The 21,160-nt window shown below is 43.3% G+C and overlaps 1 protein-coding gene across 1 annotated transcript in view; it reads right to left on the bottom strand.

The window, feature by feature from the left end:
• LOC124622054 (protein Fe65 homolog) overlaps positions 1-20,668 on the bottom strand; it is a 267,315-nt gene extending 246,647 nt beyond the window's left edge. Inside the window, exon 1 of the mRNA XM_047147618.1 lies at positions 20,561-20,668. Coding sequence (XP_047003574.1) covers positions 20,561-20,634 — 74 coding nt within the window. The 5' untranslated portion in view covers positions 20,635-20,668. The remainder of the gene's footprint in view (positions 1-20,560) is intronic.
• Positions 20,669-21,160: the final 492 nt, after the last annotated feature.

Genomic DNA, 21,160 nt, shown 5'->3' with positions numbered 1-21,160 from the left:
CACGTGTGTGGAGAAATAGTATAATACCTGACGATTGGAGAAGAGGAGACATTGTTCCCATCTTCAAAAAAGGCAATGAAAGACTTTGTAAAAAGTACAGAGGAATAACCCGTATGAGTCATACAGCCAAGATTTGTGAAAGAATTTTACTAAATCGGGTAAGTGAAAAGATAGAAAACGAGCTGAGTGAAGAACAGCATGGGTTTAGGAAAGAAAGAAGCACAATCGACCTGATATTTTCTATCCGTCAACTGATGGCAAAAAGTTGAGAATATAACAAAGGGTGATAATGGTTATCATAGACATAGAAAAGGCATATGACTCAGTTAACAGGGAAAGACTCTGGGAAGAAGTGAAGAAAATAGATAAAGAAGATGGATGCATGAAGGTAATAAAGACAATGTACAAAGAACACAATTGTACAGTTAGAACATCATTGGGGAACTCTGAATACCTCGAAATAAGACAAGGACTTAAACAAGGAAGTATTCTATCTCCTGCACTTTTTAATGTTATGATGAAGGGAATGAATAGGGCAGTTGAAGATATAATAAAAGATAAAGACAAAAAGATGATTTTTGCAGATGATATGGTAATATGGGGCGATAAAGAGGGAGATGTACAGTTACAACCTGATTCGTGGAAGGAAACAATGAAAAGGTATGGATTAAAAATAAAGATAAGAGTGAAGTAATGGTATTTGGAAGAGACAAAGGGATCAATGGAAATATTACTTTGAATGGAGAACCCCTCAAAGTGGTAGACAGTTTCACTTATTTAGGGAGTGAAATATCTAGTGATTAAGGAATAACCAACGAAATTAGTATGTGGTTACAGAAGGGAGGCAATTTCTACCAAACAATAAAACACCTGATTTGGAATAAGGAAGTTTCAGAAAAAGCAAAACTCCTTATGTGTAAGAGTTATTACTTCCCTATTGTCACCTATGGAGGAGAAACATGGCCAATGTCAGAAAGGGACTGGAGCAGACTGCAAGCAGGGGAAATGAAATTTCTCAGAGCAGTTAAGGGAAAAACAAGAATGGACAGACTAAGGAACGTAGATACCAGAAAGGACCTTAAACAAGAAAGTATGAGAGAAGAAATTGAAAAAAAGAGGCTAAGATGGTACGGGCACGTTAAGAGGATGTGTGGCCAGAGACTCCTCAAAATTATGGAAGAACTAAAGATGGATGGAAAAAGACGTAGAGGGCGCCCAAGAACGCGGTGGGAAACGGGAGTGAAAATATCTGTGTAAAGGAGAGGTGCGACCTGGCAGCAAGTGGAGGAAGAAAAGTGGTGGGAGGACCGAGCCGAATGGAGAGGACTCGTCAGCACCCAGACCCGGCAGTAGCTGGAGTGGGATCCGGATATAGATAGTATTAATTTTTTAATCTTTCTTCTAACGTCCTGTTGATTTCGTTGCCCTGCACGTGACAGGAGTAGCAATGCAAGCGTTCGAAAATGGCAGCAGTTGCGCGTCAGAGGTGGGGCTCACGACCCCCTCAAAAACATGGATATTAATAGAAGCTGCTGCTGGATAAGTGTTTAACGAGACCAAACAGCGAAGGTCATCATCAGTCTCCTGTTCACACACAGAACAGTAGTAGTGTAACCAGTGTGTCTTCGTACAGGGGTAAATTCTGCTTTCAACAAGTAGTGAAGCAACTTAAAATACTTAATAAAAGCATGGCTTCCAGTCCGAACTGTATACCGATTAAGTTCCTTTCAGAGTATGCTGATGGAATAGCTCCATAGCTAAGAATCACAGACTTTCAGTCGACGAAAGATTCGTACCCAAAGACTGGAAAATTGAATGGTCACACCAATATTCAAAAAGGCGGTAGGAGTAATCCACTAAATTACAGGCCATATCATTAACGTCGATTTGCGGCAGGATTTTGTAACATATTGTGTTAGAACATGAATTGCCTTGAAGAGCACGATCTATTGACACACAAACACGGATTTAGAAAACATCGTTCTTGCGAAACACAACTAGCTCCTTACTCGCACGAAGTGTTGAGTGCTATTAACAAGGGATTTCAAATTGATTCCGTATTTCTAGATTTCCAGAAGGCTTTTAACGCTGTACCTCACTAGTGGCTTGTAGTCAAATTGCATGATTGTTATATCGTCTCAGTTTTGTGACTGGTTCAAATGGCTCTGAGCACTACGGGATTCAACTTCTGAGGTCATTAGTCCCCTAGAACTTAGAATTACTTAAACCTAACTAACCCAAGGACATCACACACATACATGCCCGAGGCAGGATTCGAACCTGCGACCGTAGCGGTCTCACGGTTCCAGACTGCAGCGCCAGAACCGCACGGCCACTTCGGCCGGCTTTTGTGACTGGTTTCGTGACTTCCTGTCAGAGAGGTCACAGTTGGTAGGAACTGAAAGAAGGTCACCGAGTAAAACAGAAGTGATTTCTGGCGTTCCCCAAGGTAATGTTATGGACCCTCTCCTGTTCCTTATCTATATAAACGATTTAGGAGACGTTCTGAGCAGCCGCCTTATGTTGTTTGCAGATGATGCTGTCCTTTATCGTCTAATAAATTTATCAGAAGATCAAAACAAATTACAAAACGATTTAGAAAGGACATTTGTATGGTGCGAAAATTAGCAATTGACGCTAAATACTGAACAGTATGAGGTCATCCACGTGAGTGCTAAAAGGAAACCGTTAAACTTCGGTTACACGATAAATCAGTCAAATCTAAAGGCCGTAAATTCAACTAAATACTTAGGAACTATAATTCCGAACAGCTTAAATTGGAAAGAACACACAGCGAATATTATTGGGAAGGTGAACAAAAGACCGCGTTTTATTGGCAGAACGCTTCGAAGAAGCTACAGGTCTACTGAAGAGACTGGCTACACTAGTCTCGCCCGTCCTCTTTTGGAGTACTGCTGCACGGTATGTGATTCGTACCAGATAGTATTAACGGAGCACATCGAGAAAGTTCAAAGAAGAGCAGCACGTTTTGTACTGTCGAGAAATAGGGCAGAGAGTGCCACGAACATGATACAGAATTGGGGTGGAAATCATTAAAAGAAAGGTGTTTCTCGTTGCTGCGGAATCTTCTCACGAAATTTCAGTCGCGAACTTTCTCCTCCGAATGTGAAAATAATTTGTTGACACCGACCTACGTAGGAGGAAACAGTCATCACAGTAAAATAAGGGAAATCAGAGCTCGCACGGAAAGATCTAGGTGTTTGTTTTCTCCGCGCGCTGTTCGAGATTGGAATAATAGAGAATTATTGTGAAGTTTTTACGATGAACCCTCTGCCAGGCACTTAAGTTTGATTTTCAGAGTATTCATGTGGATGTAGATATGTGAAAAATGACTTCTAAATATTTCCGAAACGTGTATCTGAAATGGAACATGGGAACCAGCCCGATATTCACCTAAGGGGATGGGGGAGACCGCCTAAAAATAACACACCCAGGCTGGCCGGGACACCGACCACTCGTCGTTTATCACCCGGACGGATTCGTCCCAGGCCGGCATACTGTTACCTCTCCGTACCAGAAGCTGTCGAGTTATCACGCGCTGCTATCGGGGCGAGTGTTAATAGAAGCGGTTATATTATTGCATACAGCACTTTCCATATTTCACGGCTGACTTACGGAGACTAAAATTGCATCAGAACTGAGAATCTGGAAAATAGAAAGGAGTTCTATGGGATGGCGCACGAAAACCAGCCGCGAGTACAGACTGCTTGTCAATTACGCATTAATTGCTGTCTGCCACGAGCATGTACAACAACAAATAGATAAAAATGTGATAAAGAAATAACAAACTAATGCAAGCAACAACTTGGAAACAATAGATGACACTTGGCAGGCACAATGAGCAGTCTAGTACTCAGGGCCGGTTTTTCGTGTGCCACCATTTATAAATTGCAAGATACGTTTAATGCATTATAGTTTTCAGTTACTCGCGTGATGGATTGTGACCTGATCGCTAACATTGTAGCTAGGTAGTCAAGAAAGGACGTGGTACCTAACGTTTCTCACGGAAATGTTATAGGTCCTCTGCTGTTATGAGTCTACATAAACGATTTGCGAGACTATCTAAAATGGTTCAAATGGCTCTGAGCACTATGGGACTCAACTCTGAGGTCATCACTCCCCTAGAACTTAGAACTACTTAAACCTAACTAACCTAAGGACATCACACACATCCATGCCCGAGGCAGGATTCGAACGTGCGACCGTAGCGGTCGCGCGGTTCCAGACTGTAGCCCCTAGAACCGCTTTTTTTTTTTTTAATCTCATTTTGTTCGTTTTTGTTCGTTGTATCTGCTCTGGGCGGACGTCGAAAGACACCTGTTTTAGTTTGTTGTGTCTAGACAAGACAGCCTAGACACAATGAGAGGAAACCGAAAGGCACGCGTTTAGCAGGCAAGCGATAGGTCTGTAACAGGATACGTAATGAATGCTATAAAGAAAAGTACGTAGCTTCTGGAATACTTAACTTTAATCCATCCTTTTGGTACATCTGGAGATTGTGGCGATACAAGTGAGACTCTTTAGATACATGCAATGTTACTAATGGCGCCTTGCTAGGTCGTAGCCATTGACGTAGCTGAAGGCTATTCTAACTATCTGCTCTGCAAATGAGCGAGGCTTCGTCAGTGTAGTCGCTAGCTACGTCGTCCGTACAACTGGGGCGAGTGCTATTCCGTATCTCGAGACCTGCCTTGTGGTGGCGCTCGGTCTGCGATCACACAGTGGCGACACGCGGGTCCGACATGTACTAATGGACCGCGGCCGATTTAAAGCTACCACCTAGCAAGTGTGGTGTCTGGCGGTGACACCACACAGTTCGTTGTTGATCCATTAACTCAGTTTTTTTTTTATTACAGAGGGCAACTATCCCCCTGACCGAACACGCTGAGCTACCGTGCCGGCTGCCGCTCGGCCACTCCGGCCGACAGACGATCTAAGAAGCTGTCATTTACAATCTCGTAAAATCATCAAATGATAAAAACCAAGTACACAATTATTTCCATAAGATATCAGTATGGTACGAAATACGACAATTGACTCTAAATAATGAGTCATCCATACGACTACTAAAAGGAATCCGCCAAATTTCGGTTACACGATGAAGGCTGTGAATTCAGCTAAATACTGAGGGATAACAATTACGAACAAATTAAATTGGAACGGTCACATAGATAATGTTGAGGCGAAGGCCAAGGAAGTGCGTTTTATTGGTAGAAAACTTGGAAAATGCAACAAATCCACTAAAGACAATGCCTACGGTCCGTCCTCTGCTGAAGTACTGCTGTGCGGTATGGGATCCTTAGGACATCGAAAAAGTTCAAAGAAGTAAGAGTAGACAACATCGGTAGTTCCACGAGGCTTTTCGTGGATAGTGAAGTCGTGAAGTCGTAACGCAAGAAAATTGTAGCGAAATGCAGGAAGACCTGCATGGTGAGGGGAGTGACAAGTGAACCTCAACATAAACAAATGTAACGTACTGCTTATATATGAACAAAAGGAGCCGTCATTGGAAGCAAGTACATCCATAAAATATCTAGGAGTATGCGAACGGATAGTCTGGATCCACGCGAACGCTGCGGTCGCAGGTTCGAATCCTGCATTGGGCATGGATGTGTATGATGTCCTTAGGTTAGTTAGGTTTAGGTAGTTCTAAGTTCTAGGTGACTGATGATCTCAGAAGTTAAGTCCCATAGTGCTCAGAGCCATTTGAACCATTTTTATGCACACGGAGCGATTTAAACTGTGGTGTCACCGCCAGACACCACACTTGCTAGGTGGTAGCCTTTAAATCGGCCGCGGTCCGTTAGTATACGTCGGACCCGCGTGTCGCCACTATCAGTGATTGCAGACCGAGCGCCGCCACACGGCAGGTCTAGAGACTTCCTAGCTCTCGCCCCAGTTGTACAGCCGACTTTGCTAGCGATGGTTCACTGCCTACTTACGTTCTCATTTGCCGAGACGATAGTTTAGCATAGCCTTCAGCTACGTCATTTGCTACGACCTAGCAAGGCGCAATTATCAGTTACTAATGATATTGAATCATGTACCGTGAAAACCGACGTTCACCATTAATGGATTAAAGTTAAGTATTTCACCAGCTACGTCCGTTTTTCTAAATCCTAATTTCCTTGTCCTGTTCCAGACCTCACGCCAACCTGCGTGAGCTAAAACGCGTGCCTTTCGGCCTCCTCTAGTAAAACGGTGTTGGCTCTCCTGCCAACCACAACATAAACGATCACATAAAACTAATCGCATGAAAGGCAATGATCCACTGTAACAATCGCCAGGAAATGTTGCCTGTCAACAAATGAGGCAGCTTACAGAATCTGTTGTATAGCTAGAGAAGGCTGAAATGCACGCTATAAGCTCACGCAGGATGGCGTGAGGTCTGAAACAGGATACGTAATGAATGCTATAAAGAAAAGTACGTAGCTTCTGGAATCCTTAACTTTAATCCATCATTTGTATACATCGTTCTTGATGAGACATGCTTCATACGATAACTATCAATTGCTATGGCGCCTTGCTAGGTCGTAGCCATTGACTAAGCTGAAGGCTATTCTAACTATCTTCTCTGCAAATAAACGAGGCTTCGTCAGTGTTGCATCGCTAGCTAAGTCGTCCGTACAACTGGGTCGAGTGCTAGTAAGTCTCTGGAGACCTGCCGTGTGGTGGCGCTCGGTCTGCGATCACTGACAGTGGCGACACGCGGGTCCGACATGTACTAATGGACCGCGGCCGATTTAAAGCTACCACCTAGCAAGTGTGGTGTCTGGCGGTGACACCACAGAATCTTCCTTCTACCAAAACTTGGTTAACGTTCCGAGAGCGTACGTGCCTTGAAGGGTCACCGAATATTTTACACCTCCTACGTACATCTTACGAAAAGACCACGAAAGTAAAATTACAGAGTTACGAGACCATGCGGAGGCCTATCGACAATCGTTCTTCCCGCGTACCATTCGCGACGAGAATACGAAAGGAGGGAAGAGACAATTGTACAGAAACTGCCCTCCGCCACACACCGCAAGGTGGCTTGGGGAGTATAGCTGTAGTTACAGATGTACACCAATGTAAACAAATCACTATAATAATACTGAAACCAGCTTTTATTATGCATCCGTGGCGTGTCGGTCAGTTCCCTGCGAGACTGCAGGACATGACAGGCAAATGTTTCCCCGCAGCGAAGAACCGTGCAAAATTCGACCCACTGCGCTTGTCAAACAGGGCACCGACCTCGGCCGTTCACCGCTATAGAATAAAGCTATCGATCGCACGAGGACTCGCTGCTAAAGTTGCTTCATGCGTCTTTCTTCGGTTCCCTGGCGCCTATCCCGACTATTGAGGAGTCCGCTTTTCCAATGTTTGACAAATTTTGTTTTATTGTTTAACTTTGTGGCCAATTCTTTCCGACGCAACAGTCGGCAAGGCAACCTAATGTTCAATAGTCGTGTGCGCTGTCTGTCTGTGAAACGTGTAAACTTTCTTTTTTGCATGAGCGTATTTACGCAGTTTGTGTGTATTCTCCTAGGCAGAATTTTAGGATCAGCTCAGCATTTGCTGAAAGGAGAGTGGAAAACCGCCTGAAAACCACATACATGCTGCCTCGAGTGCCAGCTTATGGTCATTTAATCCATCCGTGGTACACATGTAGGTATAACGAAATTTATTCTTGGAAATGAAGTGGAAAGGTGACACCTGACAGCTAACTTACTGAACATAACTTGGCCAGTCTTCTCAGTCAGCATTGTTTTAAAGAAATCTCTGCAGTTGTTTACTGCTTTAAAAAAATGGTTCAATTGGCTCTGAGCATTATGGGACTTCACAGCTGATGTCATCAGTCCCTTAGAACTACTTAAACCTAACTAACCTAAGGACATCACACTCATCCATGCCCGAGGAAAGGATTCCAATGTGCGACCGTAGTGGTCGCGCGGTTCCAGACTGTAGCGCCTAGAACCACTCGGCCACTCCTTTTCTCATTTAAGTCCAATAATACTTCTTGTCATAATCAGTGTGAGCATAAACACGAGAGAAGTATCTACATGCCCATGCTGTCAAATAAAAACACATAATTATCGTTTAGAAATGGTTAATGAAAGACTGCAACTGCAAAAACATTTATTTTGTTGTTATAAAATAAAACTTGGTGCTACCAGTTATAAGTTTTCTTTACTTCATTTCTGCACAACGCGTCTCAGGAAATAATTCTCATTTTCAAGTGCTTTTTTCGTGTATTATGGTAATCATGCGTAATATTCTCCATGTGTGAGCACCTCCATTATTCTTCGGTCTGTATCGTAGTATACACATGCGTAGTTATGTAATTAATCATGAATCTTTTCTTAAAGGTAAGGGTGAATTTTGAAATAACGGTGACTTACGAATCTGCTACTCGTACTGTTCGCTTACGCAGAAACACACACATTATGCAGCACTTTCACAATTGACAGTTCACAGTACACGTTGAAAACACAAAAGATGTACTGCAGGTTGTCAATTGCGTCACTAATTTATGATGTATGTGAGTTTCTGCATGTGAGGAGAGCAACAAATCCCAAAAGCAGCTTTTAACCAATTTCTTCCTCAAGTTAATATTTATGTTGTCTGGCTAACACATTTTTTCATTTAGCCAAAAATATTACTTTGTTTCCCTAATTATTTGTTTTTTTTATGTATTCTGATTCTACTATCCTCAGTTATATTACTGTAAACGCAGTAAAACGTACACAAAAATGAGATGAAATCCATATTCCTGTCACGAAAAGGTTTGATGTTAGGTTACGAATTTCGTAAGTCAGACATATTTTCCGCGTCTGACTTACGAAACTCGTAACCTAACATCGAACTTTTTCGTGATAGGAATATGCGTTTCATCTCATTCAAGAGAACAAATAAAGCATGTATTAAGACGAATTACACCTGAATATGGACCCACAGGGTCCGAAATGCAACGTGTACTGAATAAAACACGAAAAATTGTGACTGAAAAATTAAACGTTCTGCAGTATCTCGGACATAAGCAGCTACATTTAAAATGTACGAGGTAGCATTGAGAAGTTCAGAATCAGCAAATGGAAGACAAAGAGGAAAAAAGAATAGCATTTACTTCTCCCAAAGTACCAAAATAAAAAAGTAACAATATACCGGCAAAATGATTCGCCGAGAATAACTTAAGCCTTACACAAGTTCATGCCGAATAAACAACAACGCTGCAAATCTGATTCATTTCAATCAAATTACCTGCCGGCAATGCTGCTTAATACTGCTACTCTGGACTGAAGCTGAAGTTAAATACCCTAAGTCCACTCATCATGTGAAGTCAGTGACTCTTAAGGATGGCGGACATGATACACAGTAAAAAAAAGCGAAGCTCCGTAATTGTGAAAACCGAGGAACCAGAAGGAAACCTTTTAGCGTTAATGCAGACTACATCCTTAGTGATAAAGTAACAGGCGTGTTACTTAACTTACCAAAACTGGTCACAAGCTGGGCCTTGAGAAGTGCTACGCGTTTCATTCATTGTACTTTGAAGTCACAGAAGTTTTCAGCACAAACGTCGACTGGCAACAGTTCAGGAAGTCACAAGCCAGCAGACAGCGCACGGAAAATACCGACGTTAAGTCGTAAGGCTTGGAGATATCTCCCGATCATCTGCACTGCGGCCACTGGTACCAGCACACGCAAGTCCCTAACACAGCCCCGCGCCGACAATTGAGGTTAATACATTCAAGTCAGACCAATACATCAGCCCTCCCTCCATCCACATTTCCTTCCTTCGTGGCCCTGGCTGCTGCCTGCACGTTGTATCTCATTTCGGCCTTTACTGACTGCACGCCGCAGATTGTAGCAGTAGATTTGGGACAGGCACTGACGGAAGGAACCATGCAGCATACGTAAATTTCTGATTACTTTAGACTTCTATGATTGATTTCCGGGTATGTTGGCTTACGGAGCGAGAAGCCAGCAATATACCATTGAATCTTATATCCTCGCCTACTTATCAGCATAATTAGATTTGTGATATCTTAGCGGATATGGAAATTCGTAATTCCATTAAGATGGCGAATGCCTATATCACAATCATCTCCATTTATCCGCCGTCTGACAAGGATATAACGGAAAAGAGAATTTTTTTTAAGGCAGACCACAGAAAACCTTAACTTGGGTGGTCGGACGGGGTTCAAAACTGGGTGTTCTCTTAAGGTATGTTCTCACGGGCTATAAAAATTGCATACTGCTGCCAGTGTATCCCGACAATGTTGTTTGGTAACATTGCGGTCACACGAATAGCAGCCACTTGTTCGGCAACATTGCATCCACTGGTACCCGTTAATATTTGCGGCAATACAGTTCCGGACCATGAGCGTTTACACGAGCTACACTATGGCCGCGAAATCGACGAAAGCGAAATAGTGGAAGTCAGAGCGGTCCTTTTGCATTTGCATCCCCCAAGGAAACAAATTAGAAGGAAAGAGAAATCGGGCTTCGGGATGTGATTTTTTTTTTTTTTTAAGTAAGCGAGCTGCTTCCGAAACTTTTAACTTGTGAACTAATAACTGATACACATCTTTTCCAGGACGCTAAGGACAATTTTGACAAATGCAGAAATTGGTAACACCAACACCAATGCGAATGACTGTGTGCCAGATAGAAGCAGACTGGCCATCACCCTTCAGTTTTCGTCAAGTGCTGATTCCTACAGAAGTTCGAGGTGCCTCTTTAAAGCATGCATCTCATCGATATGCCTTTTGGTACAAGGCGTTTGCACAACACTTTGGCCGGCCGAAGTGGCCGTGCGGTTCTAGGCGCTGCAGTGTGGAACCGCGAGACCGCTACGGTCGCAGGTTCGAATCCTGCCTCGGGCATGGATGTGTGTGATGTCCTTAGGTTAGTTAGGTTTAACTAGTTCTAAGTTCTAGGGGACTAATGACCTCAGAAGTTGAGTCCCATAGTGCTCAGTGCCATTTGAACCATTTGAACAACACTTTGGTGGGGCACTCAAGGAATTCATTAAAGTAGTTTGAAATAACAGTCAAATGTTTATGTTAATACTTTATTGGGGTTCACCAGTACAATGTTGTTGTTGTGGTCTTCAGTCCTGAGACTGGTTTGATGCAGCTCTCCATGCTACTCTATCCTGTGCAAGCTTCTTCATTTCCAAGTAGGAAAGTTGAGACGTTTTAAGAACCTATGCAGCATAAAATTATGGTACACTGTAGTAGATATTCTACTACGAATGTAACAGTGAGAGTGTACTTCTTCATATTTTCGTCTTAGCATGTTTTTTCTGTGGTCCCTATCTCTGGCCGCAGATGTGCGTACCACATTTACGGATTTCGTGGTTGCCTCATCTGCCCACTTCTGCAGTCCTGTAGATGACAAACAATTCGAGTGTCTCTATGTACGTGCTCCAGCTTACGAAATGAAGCGCAATAATATTGTTTCGCGTGACTTGGTACCGCAACGGCTGTCGGCATGAGAAAGAGGAATCAAGGCTGAGTGTGAGAGGGATACACATACAGACAAGCACAGACATACAGGGCGTAGAGGAGGAATCGTCAGTACTTATGGATATGACAGGAACGATCATTCAAAACAAAAAAAAGCTAGTAAACATGATCTCTAAAATGCACACCTTAAGAGGTATGAGCACTTGTTCTGCTCCATACTACCTCTTCCAAAAATATCGAAACCAAAGAGCTTGCTGCAGAAGAGAGTTTCACAGTATCAAAGATGAACAAGTGCTCAAAGCCATAAAGATATCCACTTTAGAGCCCATGTTTACTGGATCTTTTTTCTTGTTTACTTCCATACTACCTACTATCAACATACGGAAAGCAAAGAGCTTGCAATAGAAAAGATCTGTTTCATATTAACGAAGACGAAGAAGTGCTCATAACTCTTAAGGTTTGCATTTAAGATCCCGTGTCTACTAGACTTTTTTGCATCGAACGATCGTACCTGTCATATTCCTGAATACTGACCATTCCTCCCGGGGCGCCCTCTACATGGCCTGGTCATACAAAGATTTTCCGCCATTGGTGGGCAGTAAGGACAAACACTTCATCAGTAAATTGCAAAATCCCTGCAACAGACTACTCCCACAGCAATACTGTCTGGCCATACCGAAATAATGCCATATACTACTGCAGCAATATTGATGGCAACACTATTACAGCCACACATTACCAAAAAATTTTCCTGTGCAAACATACCTTTATTCACTGCACCGTATCGCTATAAAAGTGTTAGAGATTTCTGTTAATTTGACTGGAGAAGCAAAATGTGTTCAGGGTGGATATGTTACATCGCATACGAGGACTGGACAGTATATACATTTCTGCTGCCATGTAAATACACAACGTGTCTCAACATTTCAGCTGGCCGTGATGGCCAAGCCGTTCTAGACGCTTCAGTCCGGAACCGCGCGACTGCTACCGTCGCAGGTTCGAATCCTGCCTCGGGCATGGATGTGTATGATGTCCTTAGGCTAGTTAGGTTTAAGTAGTTCCAAGTTCTAGGGGACTGATGACCTCAGATGTTAAGTCCCATAGTGCTCATTTTTTTCAAGGTTTCAAAGCCTCCTAAATTAAAAACATTCCCTCCTTCCAGAACTAAAGCACGAAATGTACATCTTGATTCAGCTGAGCCTACCACTGGGTTTTATGCAACCCGCAATGCCTTCAAATACGAAGTGCAAGAGTTTTAACATTTTCTCGCTCGTTATGTGCAAAATATTAGTCCTACAGAAGAAATGAACAGGAATTTTTGTAGGAATCTTAATCCGCTCAAATTTTATACTGAATACGTTTTCTCTCAAGGCCATAGTTTTCTAGTTTTTCAAGAAAAACGAATCTGATGGTCACTTTTGTACGTTTTTCATGAATAATTCGATAAATACGGCCTCCTGCGAAAACGTACCCCATTACAAAGTTTAACTTCATTAAAATTCGTACAGAAAGGTCCTGTTCATTTTACCTGTAGACTAACAGTTTATGTATAGCGAGCGAGAGAATATGAAAATATTGTGCATGGTATCTGAGGGTGCTGCAGCTCGCATAAAACCCTGAGGTACGGGCAACTGAATAGTTCCATATATGGGGTAAGTGATCGGTTATACCGTGCAGCGACTTAAGGTTAGTTAAACAACGCATATGATGTAATGGAGTGTCGAAACTTGTGATGTGCAGAAGACAGCATGTTTCCTTTCACAGCGAGCAGTGTGCTCCATGCACTGTCCAGCTGTCTCCTGCGGGTAGCGAAGCCCCGGCCAGGGCCGAAGGGATTAGCCGCAGCCTTAAAAGCTCGCTCTGCAGGGACCCTGTGTAGCGTAAGCGGCACTACTCTTTAGAGGCAGCGTCGTTGGATATCATTCATTGATAAGCAAGCCTCAGCTGAAGACAGTATTTCCTCAACTCCTTATGGCGCTAACTGCAACTTACTTCCAGTTCCAAAAATACGAGCGCAGTTCAATAAGTAATGCAACACATTTTTTTTCTCGGCCAATTTTGGTTGAGAAAACCGGAAATTTCTTGTGGAATATTTTCAAACATTCCCGCTTCGTCTCGTATAGTTTCATTGACTTCCGACAGGTGGCAGCGCTGTACGGAGCTGTTAAAATGGCGTCTGTAACGGATGTGCGTTGCAAACAACGGGCAGTGATCGAGTTTCTTTTGGCGGAAAACCAGGGCATCTCAGATATTCATAGGCGCTTGCAGAATGTCTACGGTGATCTGGCAGTGGACAAAAGCACGGTGAGTCGTTGGGCATAGCGTGTGTCATTATCGCCGCAAGGTCAAGCAAGACTGTCTGATCTCCCGCGTGCGGGACGGCCGTGCACAGCTGTGACTCCTGCAATGGCGGAGCGTGCGAACACACTCGTTCGAGATGATCGACGGATCACCATCAAACAACTCAGTGCTCAACTTGACATCTCTGTTGGTAGTGCTGTCACAATTGTTCACCAGTTGGGATATTCAAAGGTTTGTTCCCGCTGGGTCCCTCGTTGTCTAACAGAACACCATAAAGAGCAAAGGAGAACCATCTGTGCGGAATTGCTTGCTCGTCACGTGGCTGAGGGTGACAATTTCTTGTCAAAGATTGTTACAGGCGATGAAACATGGGTTCATCACTTCGAACCTGAAACAAAACGGCAATCAATGGAGTGGCGCCACACCCACTCCCCTACCAAGAAAAGTTTAAAGCCATACCCTCAGCCGGTAAAGTCATGGTTACAGTCTTCTGGGACGCTGAAGGGGTTATTCTGTTCGATGTCCTTCCCCATGGTCAAACGATCATCTCTGAAGTGTATTGCGCTACTCTTCAGAAATTGAAGAAATGACTTCAGCGTGTTCGTAGGCACAAAAATCAGAACGAACTTCTCCTTCTTCATGACAACGCAAGACCTCACACAAGTCTTCGCACCCGAGAGGAGCTCACAAAATTTCAGTGGACTGTTCTTCCTCATGCACCCTACAGCCCCGATCTCGCACCGTCGGATTTCCATATGTTTGGCCCAATGAAGGACGCAATCCGTGGGAGGCACTACGCGGATGATGAAAAAGTTATTGATGCAGTACGACGTTGGCTCCGACATCGACCAGTGGAATGGTACCGTGCAGGCATACAGGCCCTCATTTCAAGGTGGCGTAAGGCCGTAGCATTGAATGGAGATTACGTTGAAAAATAGTGTTGTGTAGCTAAAAGATTGGGGAATAACCTGGTGTATTTCAATGCTGAATAAAACAACCCCTGTTTCAGAAAAAAAATGTTGCATTACTTATTGAACTGCCCTCGTACGTACAAAATTTTATTTTTGATCTCAGGCAGTGGTCAACATTTCCCAGAAACAGATTAAAATAGTTCTAAGCCCTCGGTTCGAACCACGGTTTTCGGGAGATTTTCCTTATTTATCAGGCAAATACCGGAACTGAAATCCCTGTCCCAACTTAGAGCCTACTGGCTATTATGCTAAAACAGAAAAGTATTACAACAGCAAGCTCAGTTCTCCTGAATAGGTAATGAAAGATTTAAAAACAAAATGGAGGCATTACGAATTGGGTACAACGAACGTGTTATGCAAATGATTGACTTTGTTCAGAAACATAGTTACAGATACTCAGACACACTGTAGTTATTCATATTTTTGCCTACGTCACATTATCCCAGAAACAAAGTTCTTACATTGTTGTGTAGTTCATCGACGGCTTTAGCCACAGAACGACAGACCCTGATGTGAATAGCAGCAATAACTATATAAATGAAAACAATAAGGAAAGATGAGACACTTGCTCAATATTCCGTGACTGTTTTTTTGTTTACTCACAAAACGGTTCTCGGCTTTATACGGCATCAATAACTGACAAGTGACTGTAACACCCACATGAAACCCGACATGCTACGTACTGAGATATTAGTGATACAGGAATTCTTACACAGAAAATCGTTACATTTTTAATTAAATAATAAATTAAACTTCAATACTGCAGTCTTTTTTGCCACGTATGTATAAATAACAATTTTATGTAGCGAGAAAAAAGAAATTATGCATATTTCTTTAAAACTAAGCATTCTGTGCCATAAGTTTATAGATTTCAAATAATTTCTAATAGTGTCATCTGCTAAATTAAGTTTCATTTATACCGAGCGAGGTGGCGCATTGGTTAGCACACTGGACTCGCATTCGGGAGGACGACGGTTCAACCCCGCGTCCGACCATCCTGATTTAGGTTTTCCGTGATTTCCCTAAATCGCTCCAGGCAAATGCCGGGATGGTTCCTTTGAAAGGGCAGGGCCGACTTCCTTCCCCGTCCTTCCCCAATCCGATGAGACTGATGACATCGCTGTTTGGTCTCTTCCCCCAAACAACCTAACCCACCCCAAGTTTCATTTATGCATATGCAAGAAATTCAGATTACAAATTATGAAGCCAATTTTCTATTCATTTGAAAATGTAACGATTTCCTTGGTAAAGCTTTAAAAAGTAATTCTTTCCTCTGCAATATCTCTGTATCATTAATGCCTGAGTAAGTCACACGGTGTCTGATCGCAACATTCTGTTTCGACCTGATAAGGGTCTAAGCAGCTGAAAACTGGTTTGTGAATAAATAATTGATACTTTCGAAAATTTATGGTTTCACGTAATAGTTGTATGTCACTTCCTTATTAAAACTACATATTATGATTAAATAACACATCATTCTCAGGGATGAAGAACGAATTTAATTATGCGACATGCGCCCAAACATGATCATTCACACCTTGATCAACGTTTTACATTAAGCACAAAAAATTATAGATTGTAGTTTCGAACAACGTTAATCTAGTTACAAATGATCATGTTCAGAAGCATGTCCTCTAATTAATGTTGTCCTTTTTGTCTGAGGATGGTCTTCTGTTCCACCAAAACCGGTAATTTTGATGTGGAAGTAAAATACAACTATTGTGCCAAATAATGATTTTTCTGAAGTATATAAAAGTTGTAAATCATTACTACCTTAAAACGGATAAATCATAGTGGCGAATCATCAAGCAAGTGTTTACCTTTATAATTATTATTTTCATTCTCTGCCAAGCACCTACGAACGATTCAGATTGTATTAAATAAAAATAATTAAAGCCGAATCATTCGTACTTGGAATGGAGTTTGTTTCCCTATTGGCAGTGGCCGGCCGAAGTGGCCGTGCGGTTCTAGGCGCTGTAGTCTGGAACCGCGAGACCGCTACGGTTGCAGGTTCGAATCCTGCCTCGGGCATGGATGTGTGTTGTGTCCTTAGGTTAGTTAGGTTTACGTAGTTCTAAGTTCTAGGGGACTAATGACCTTAGAAGTTGAGTCCCATGGTGCTCACAGCCATTTTTTTTTATTGGCAGTGGTACGCTGCCACCTGCGTCAGATTACAGCCAAACAGACGGGTTTGCATCACCTTCAGTTTGCCTGAGCTTTCTACAGCTGCGCTGTCTCGGGCGGTTTGCCACGGTTAGCGCGGCTTTCCCCGTCGGAGGTTCTAGTCTTCCCTCGGGCACGGGTGTGTGTGTGTTGTCGATGGATTAAGTAGTGTGTAAGCCTAGGACCTTACCACCTACGTACATATCTTTCTACAGTTGCGTTATTGTGATGGTGGCAGTACGTTCTTCAATCCCTCTTTAACGGAATGGAGCAAAGGGATGGGCAGAATCGAGAACTTCAAGGATTCGAATACATATACGAGAATATTTACCCTACCTGCTAAGAGCACCGTAAGTTTCAGCAATTCAGAGGGATATATCTGCAAAGTTCTCGATTCTCGATCGTTTACCTAGAGAATTTGCGTTACGTATATGAGATTTCATGCCGTCTACTGCGTCTCTAGATAAATTAGTTTTATGTCACTAAGGAAAGGTACAACAGTTTCTGAAATTAGTTCTACGGATAACAATTTACTTTCGCATATAAACAACACTGTTTTGGGATTAACGTGTTTTCTATCTCAAGCAGACCTTCTCGCTCAATACCAAGGAAACTACCCGGTACAAAGGAAGATTCTTTCGCTTATTGTAGTCTTACATCGCCGCTTGACAATGAGCACGTTACTGACAGTTATTACGACGGTACGAAATGAAGATTAACTAACACAACACAACCTATTTCTAAGGTTTTGCAGTGGAGTTTGGTTTAAATTAGGTGATACGAATATGCATCCGAGGCCTTTAGAGAGAGTACCGAATAATCAACAACTGTTCTCGTTCTGATATCGAGAGCTACAGACAAGAGCCGATATTCAAATATCTAGTTCTCTGATGTGTACACCACAAGCCGTCCTCGCATGGGACTTGAAAGCAAACGTGGACGAGGATCTGGTGGAGAACTATGTAGCCAATAGGATGGAAGGTCGCTTTCTACGCCACAAGCAGATTTTGGGAGACGCCGTATTGGATTGCATCACTTGCTGTTGTGTCCCTTGTTTGGCGGTTTTAATATTGTAGCATGTATTACGAATATACAGTTCTTCAAAACACTGGCACACAGAGAATAATATAAAAAGCGTAGTTTTTGGTATGATTTGTTACAAAGAATGACGGTAAACGACGGCTGGTTAAAGGAATTTAGTGTGTGAACTTGCGTGGTACGAAAGTATGTTGTTATAAGGCATTGATGCAGTCAATAGTTGTCAAAATTGCGCCTGTTTTGGTACAGTTAGTTATAAGTGTATGTCAAGTAATGATAACAGCGATTAAAGGTTTTATAACGTCGTAAAATAAAAGACATAGACGTAAATTACGTGTGTCGACTGCAGCGTAGTGGACACAGACGTCGTTGTGAAATGAAAGCTTCCAGATTCTAGTTTTGCTTTCTGCAAATACTTTTTTGAAAATCCCCTTCATGTTATCTACAAGTTAATGTAAGTTTCTCGTGCACAATTCGACGTTACGCAAAAACGACTTGATTCAAAAGATTGCGGACAAATGGAAGGTACTGATAGTGGAGTCAAAACACAATAACTCTGTACTAGGAATTTGTAGCCTTCGAAGTAAAGCTGATCCGATCATAGCTTTGGAACGTCAGGAACCACGAGGATAATCAGTGCCTACGAGCCTGGAGATGGCAAAGATATAAGGGCGACGAGAACATTCAATATAGGTATAATACCTTCGTATACAATTCTGGCGCCCTGTACCAAACGCACAAGGCATCGCGCGAACCTCATGAGATGCAGGAAGTAGCCTGGTGAGAAGTTTTTCTTCTTCGGGAACTATGCGACGTACACGAGGCTCGAATGGCGTGCACAGAAAGAGTACATTACCTTTGTGGAACATACTACGGACATGCGTTGATTGTCCTTCTTGTTGCTGTGTTGCTGACATTCCAAAGCTTTCAACGGCTAACTTTTACTTCCAAGACTATAAGTTCCTATTCTAAAATAGTTGTTATTCGACTCCTCTGTCAGCTCATTAAATTTGTGCACAACATAAAAGACCTCTGCTTTAACAAATGAGTTTGTTCTCTTTTGTGAACGTGCTAGGCAAGATTAACCAGAAATTGCAAGACGGCTATCTACATCACCGGTTGATTTCCTCGCAGTGCTTCCTTAGCTCATTTGCGATGATGGCTACAGATATGACGGAGCTAATTTGCCCCCGTCCTGTTTCTGGATCAAACTGTGTGGTTTGCGAAACAGGTACAGGAGATGGACAAAAATTTGGAAACACCACAAACACAACTCATTAGCGTGTCTAACGCCGTGTAGGAAAACCGTAGGCATTCGAAACAGCTTACAGTTGTGTTGGAATGGATAAATACAGGTACTGTACAGCTTTCAAGTGAAATTTATATCATTCTTCTTGGAATATACTCGCGAGTTTAGGTAACGATGATACAGGTGGATAGCGAAAAAGTATCATTACCTCCAAAATACAGGGTGATTCAAAAAGAATACCACAACTTCAGGAATTTAAAACTCTGCAACGACAAAAGGCAGAGCTAAGCACTATCTGTCGGCGAATTAAGGGAGGTATAAAGTTTCATTTAGTTGTATATTTGTTCGCTTGAGGCGCTGTTGACTAGGCGTCAGCGTCAGTTGATGCTAAGATGGCGACCGCTCAACAGAAAGCCTTTTGTGTTATTGAGTACGGCAGAAGTGAATCGACGACGGTTGTTCAGCGTGCATTTCGAACGAAGTATGGTGTTCAACCTCCTGATAGGTGGTGTATTAAACGTTGGTATAAACAGTTTACAGAGAATGGGTATTTGTGCAAAGGGAAAAGTTCTGGACGGCCGAGAACGAGTGATGAAAATGTAGCACGCATCCAGCAAGCATTTGTTCGCAGCCCAGGAAAATCGACTCGCAGAGCTAGCAGAGAGCTGCAAATTCCACAATCAACTGTATGAAGAGTCCACATTGGCACTTATCTGTCCGTAACTACCTGAACGTCAACTACCCGAGGCGATGGATCGGCCGCCAGGCAGCCCGTGACAGAGCACTTCATCACTGACCTCCAAGAAGCCCTGATCTTACCCCCTGCGATTTTTTCTTATGGGGGTATGTTAAGGATATGGTGTTTCGGCCACCTCTCCCAGCCACCATTGATGATTTGAAACTAGAAATAACAGCAGCTATCCAAACTGTTACGCCTGATATGCTACAGAGAGTGTGGAAAGAGTTGGAGTATCGGGTTGATATTGCTCGAGTGTCTGGAGGGGGCCATATTGAACATCTCTGAACTTGTTTTTGAGTGAAAAAAAAACCTTTTTAAATACTCTTTGTAATGATGTATAACAGAAGGTTATGTTTCTTTCATTAAATACACAATTTTAAAGTTGTGGTATTCTTTTTGAATCACCCTGTATATCACAAAGGCTCAGCGATAGTGAGATCTGGTGACTGGTGGTCAGGGGAGTTGCGACTATTCATCCTCGTGCTCACAAAACCAGTCCTGGACGATGCGAGCTGTGTGAACAGGGCGCATCCCACGTGAAGACGACTGAAAACTGTGTCTGACGGTTGGTGAATATGTGGACTGCTGCGCAGAGGAATACCGTGTAGCGCTGGCCGGCACTCACCTGGCGTTGTTGAGGTTGTCGTCGGCGGCGTCGCCGAGCGCGGTGACGGGCCCGGTGCTGACGTCGACGCCCATGGAGCCGATGTCGAGGGCGGCGTAGGCGCGCCGGCCCGGCCCCGACGCGGGGGCGGTGGGCGCCGCCTGCTGCTGCTGCTGCTGCGGCTGCTTGCCGACGCCGACGCCGCCCCCGCCGGCGCGCGCCGCCGACAGGTTGCACACGGCGTCCAGCTCGCTGAACAGCTCCTCGTACAGCTGCTCCGTGTTGGAGTTGAGCGCATCGTCGAGCCGCGCCGGGTCCAGGTGGTAGTTGGGGTTCCGGTAGCTCAGCAGCCCGTTCTCTGCAAAACACCACGTCACGCACCACGTCAACACCTCTCCTCTCAGCATCTCTTCTACATCTACATCTACATCCATACTCCGCAAGCCACCTGACGGTGTGTGGCGTAGTGTACCTTGAGTACCTCTATCGGTTCTCTCTTCTATTCCAGTCTAGTATTGTTCGTGGAAAGAAAGATTGTCGGTACGCCTCTGTGTGGGCTCTAATCTCTCTGATTTTATCCTCATGGTCTCTTCGCGAGATATACGTGGGAGGGAGCAATAC

Source organism: Schistocerca americana, chromosome 7 (genome assembly GCF_021461395.2).
Source record: "Schistocerca americana isolate TAMUIC-IGC-003095 chromosome 7, iqSchAmer2.1, whole genome shotgun sequence".
Taxonomy (NCBI): domain Eukaryota; kingdom Metazoa; phylum Arthropoda; class Insecta; order Orthoptera; family Acrididae; genus Schistocerca; species Schistocerca americana.
Note: the sequence above shows the minus strand (reverse complement) of the source record. Positions and strands in the feature narration are given on the sequence as shown.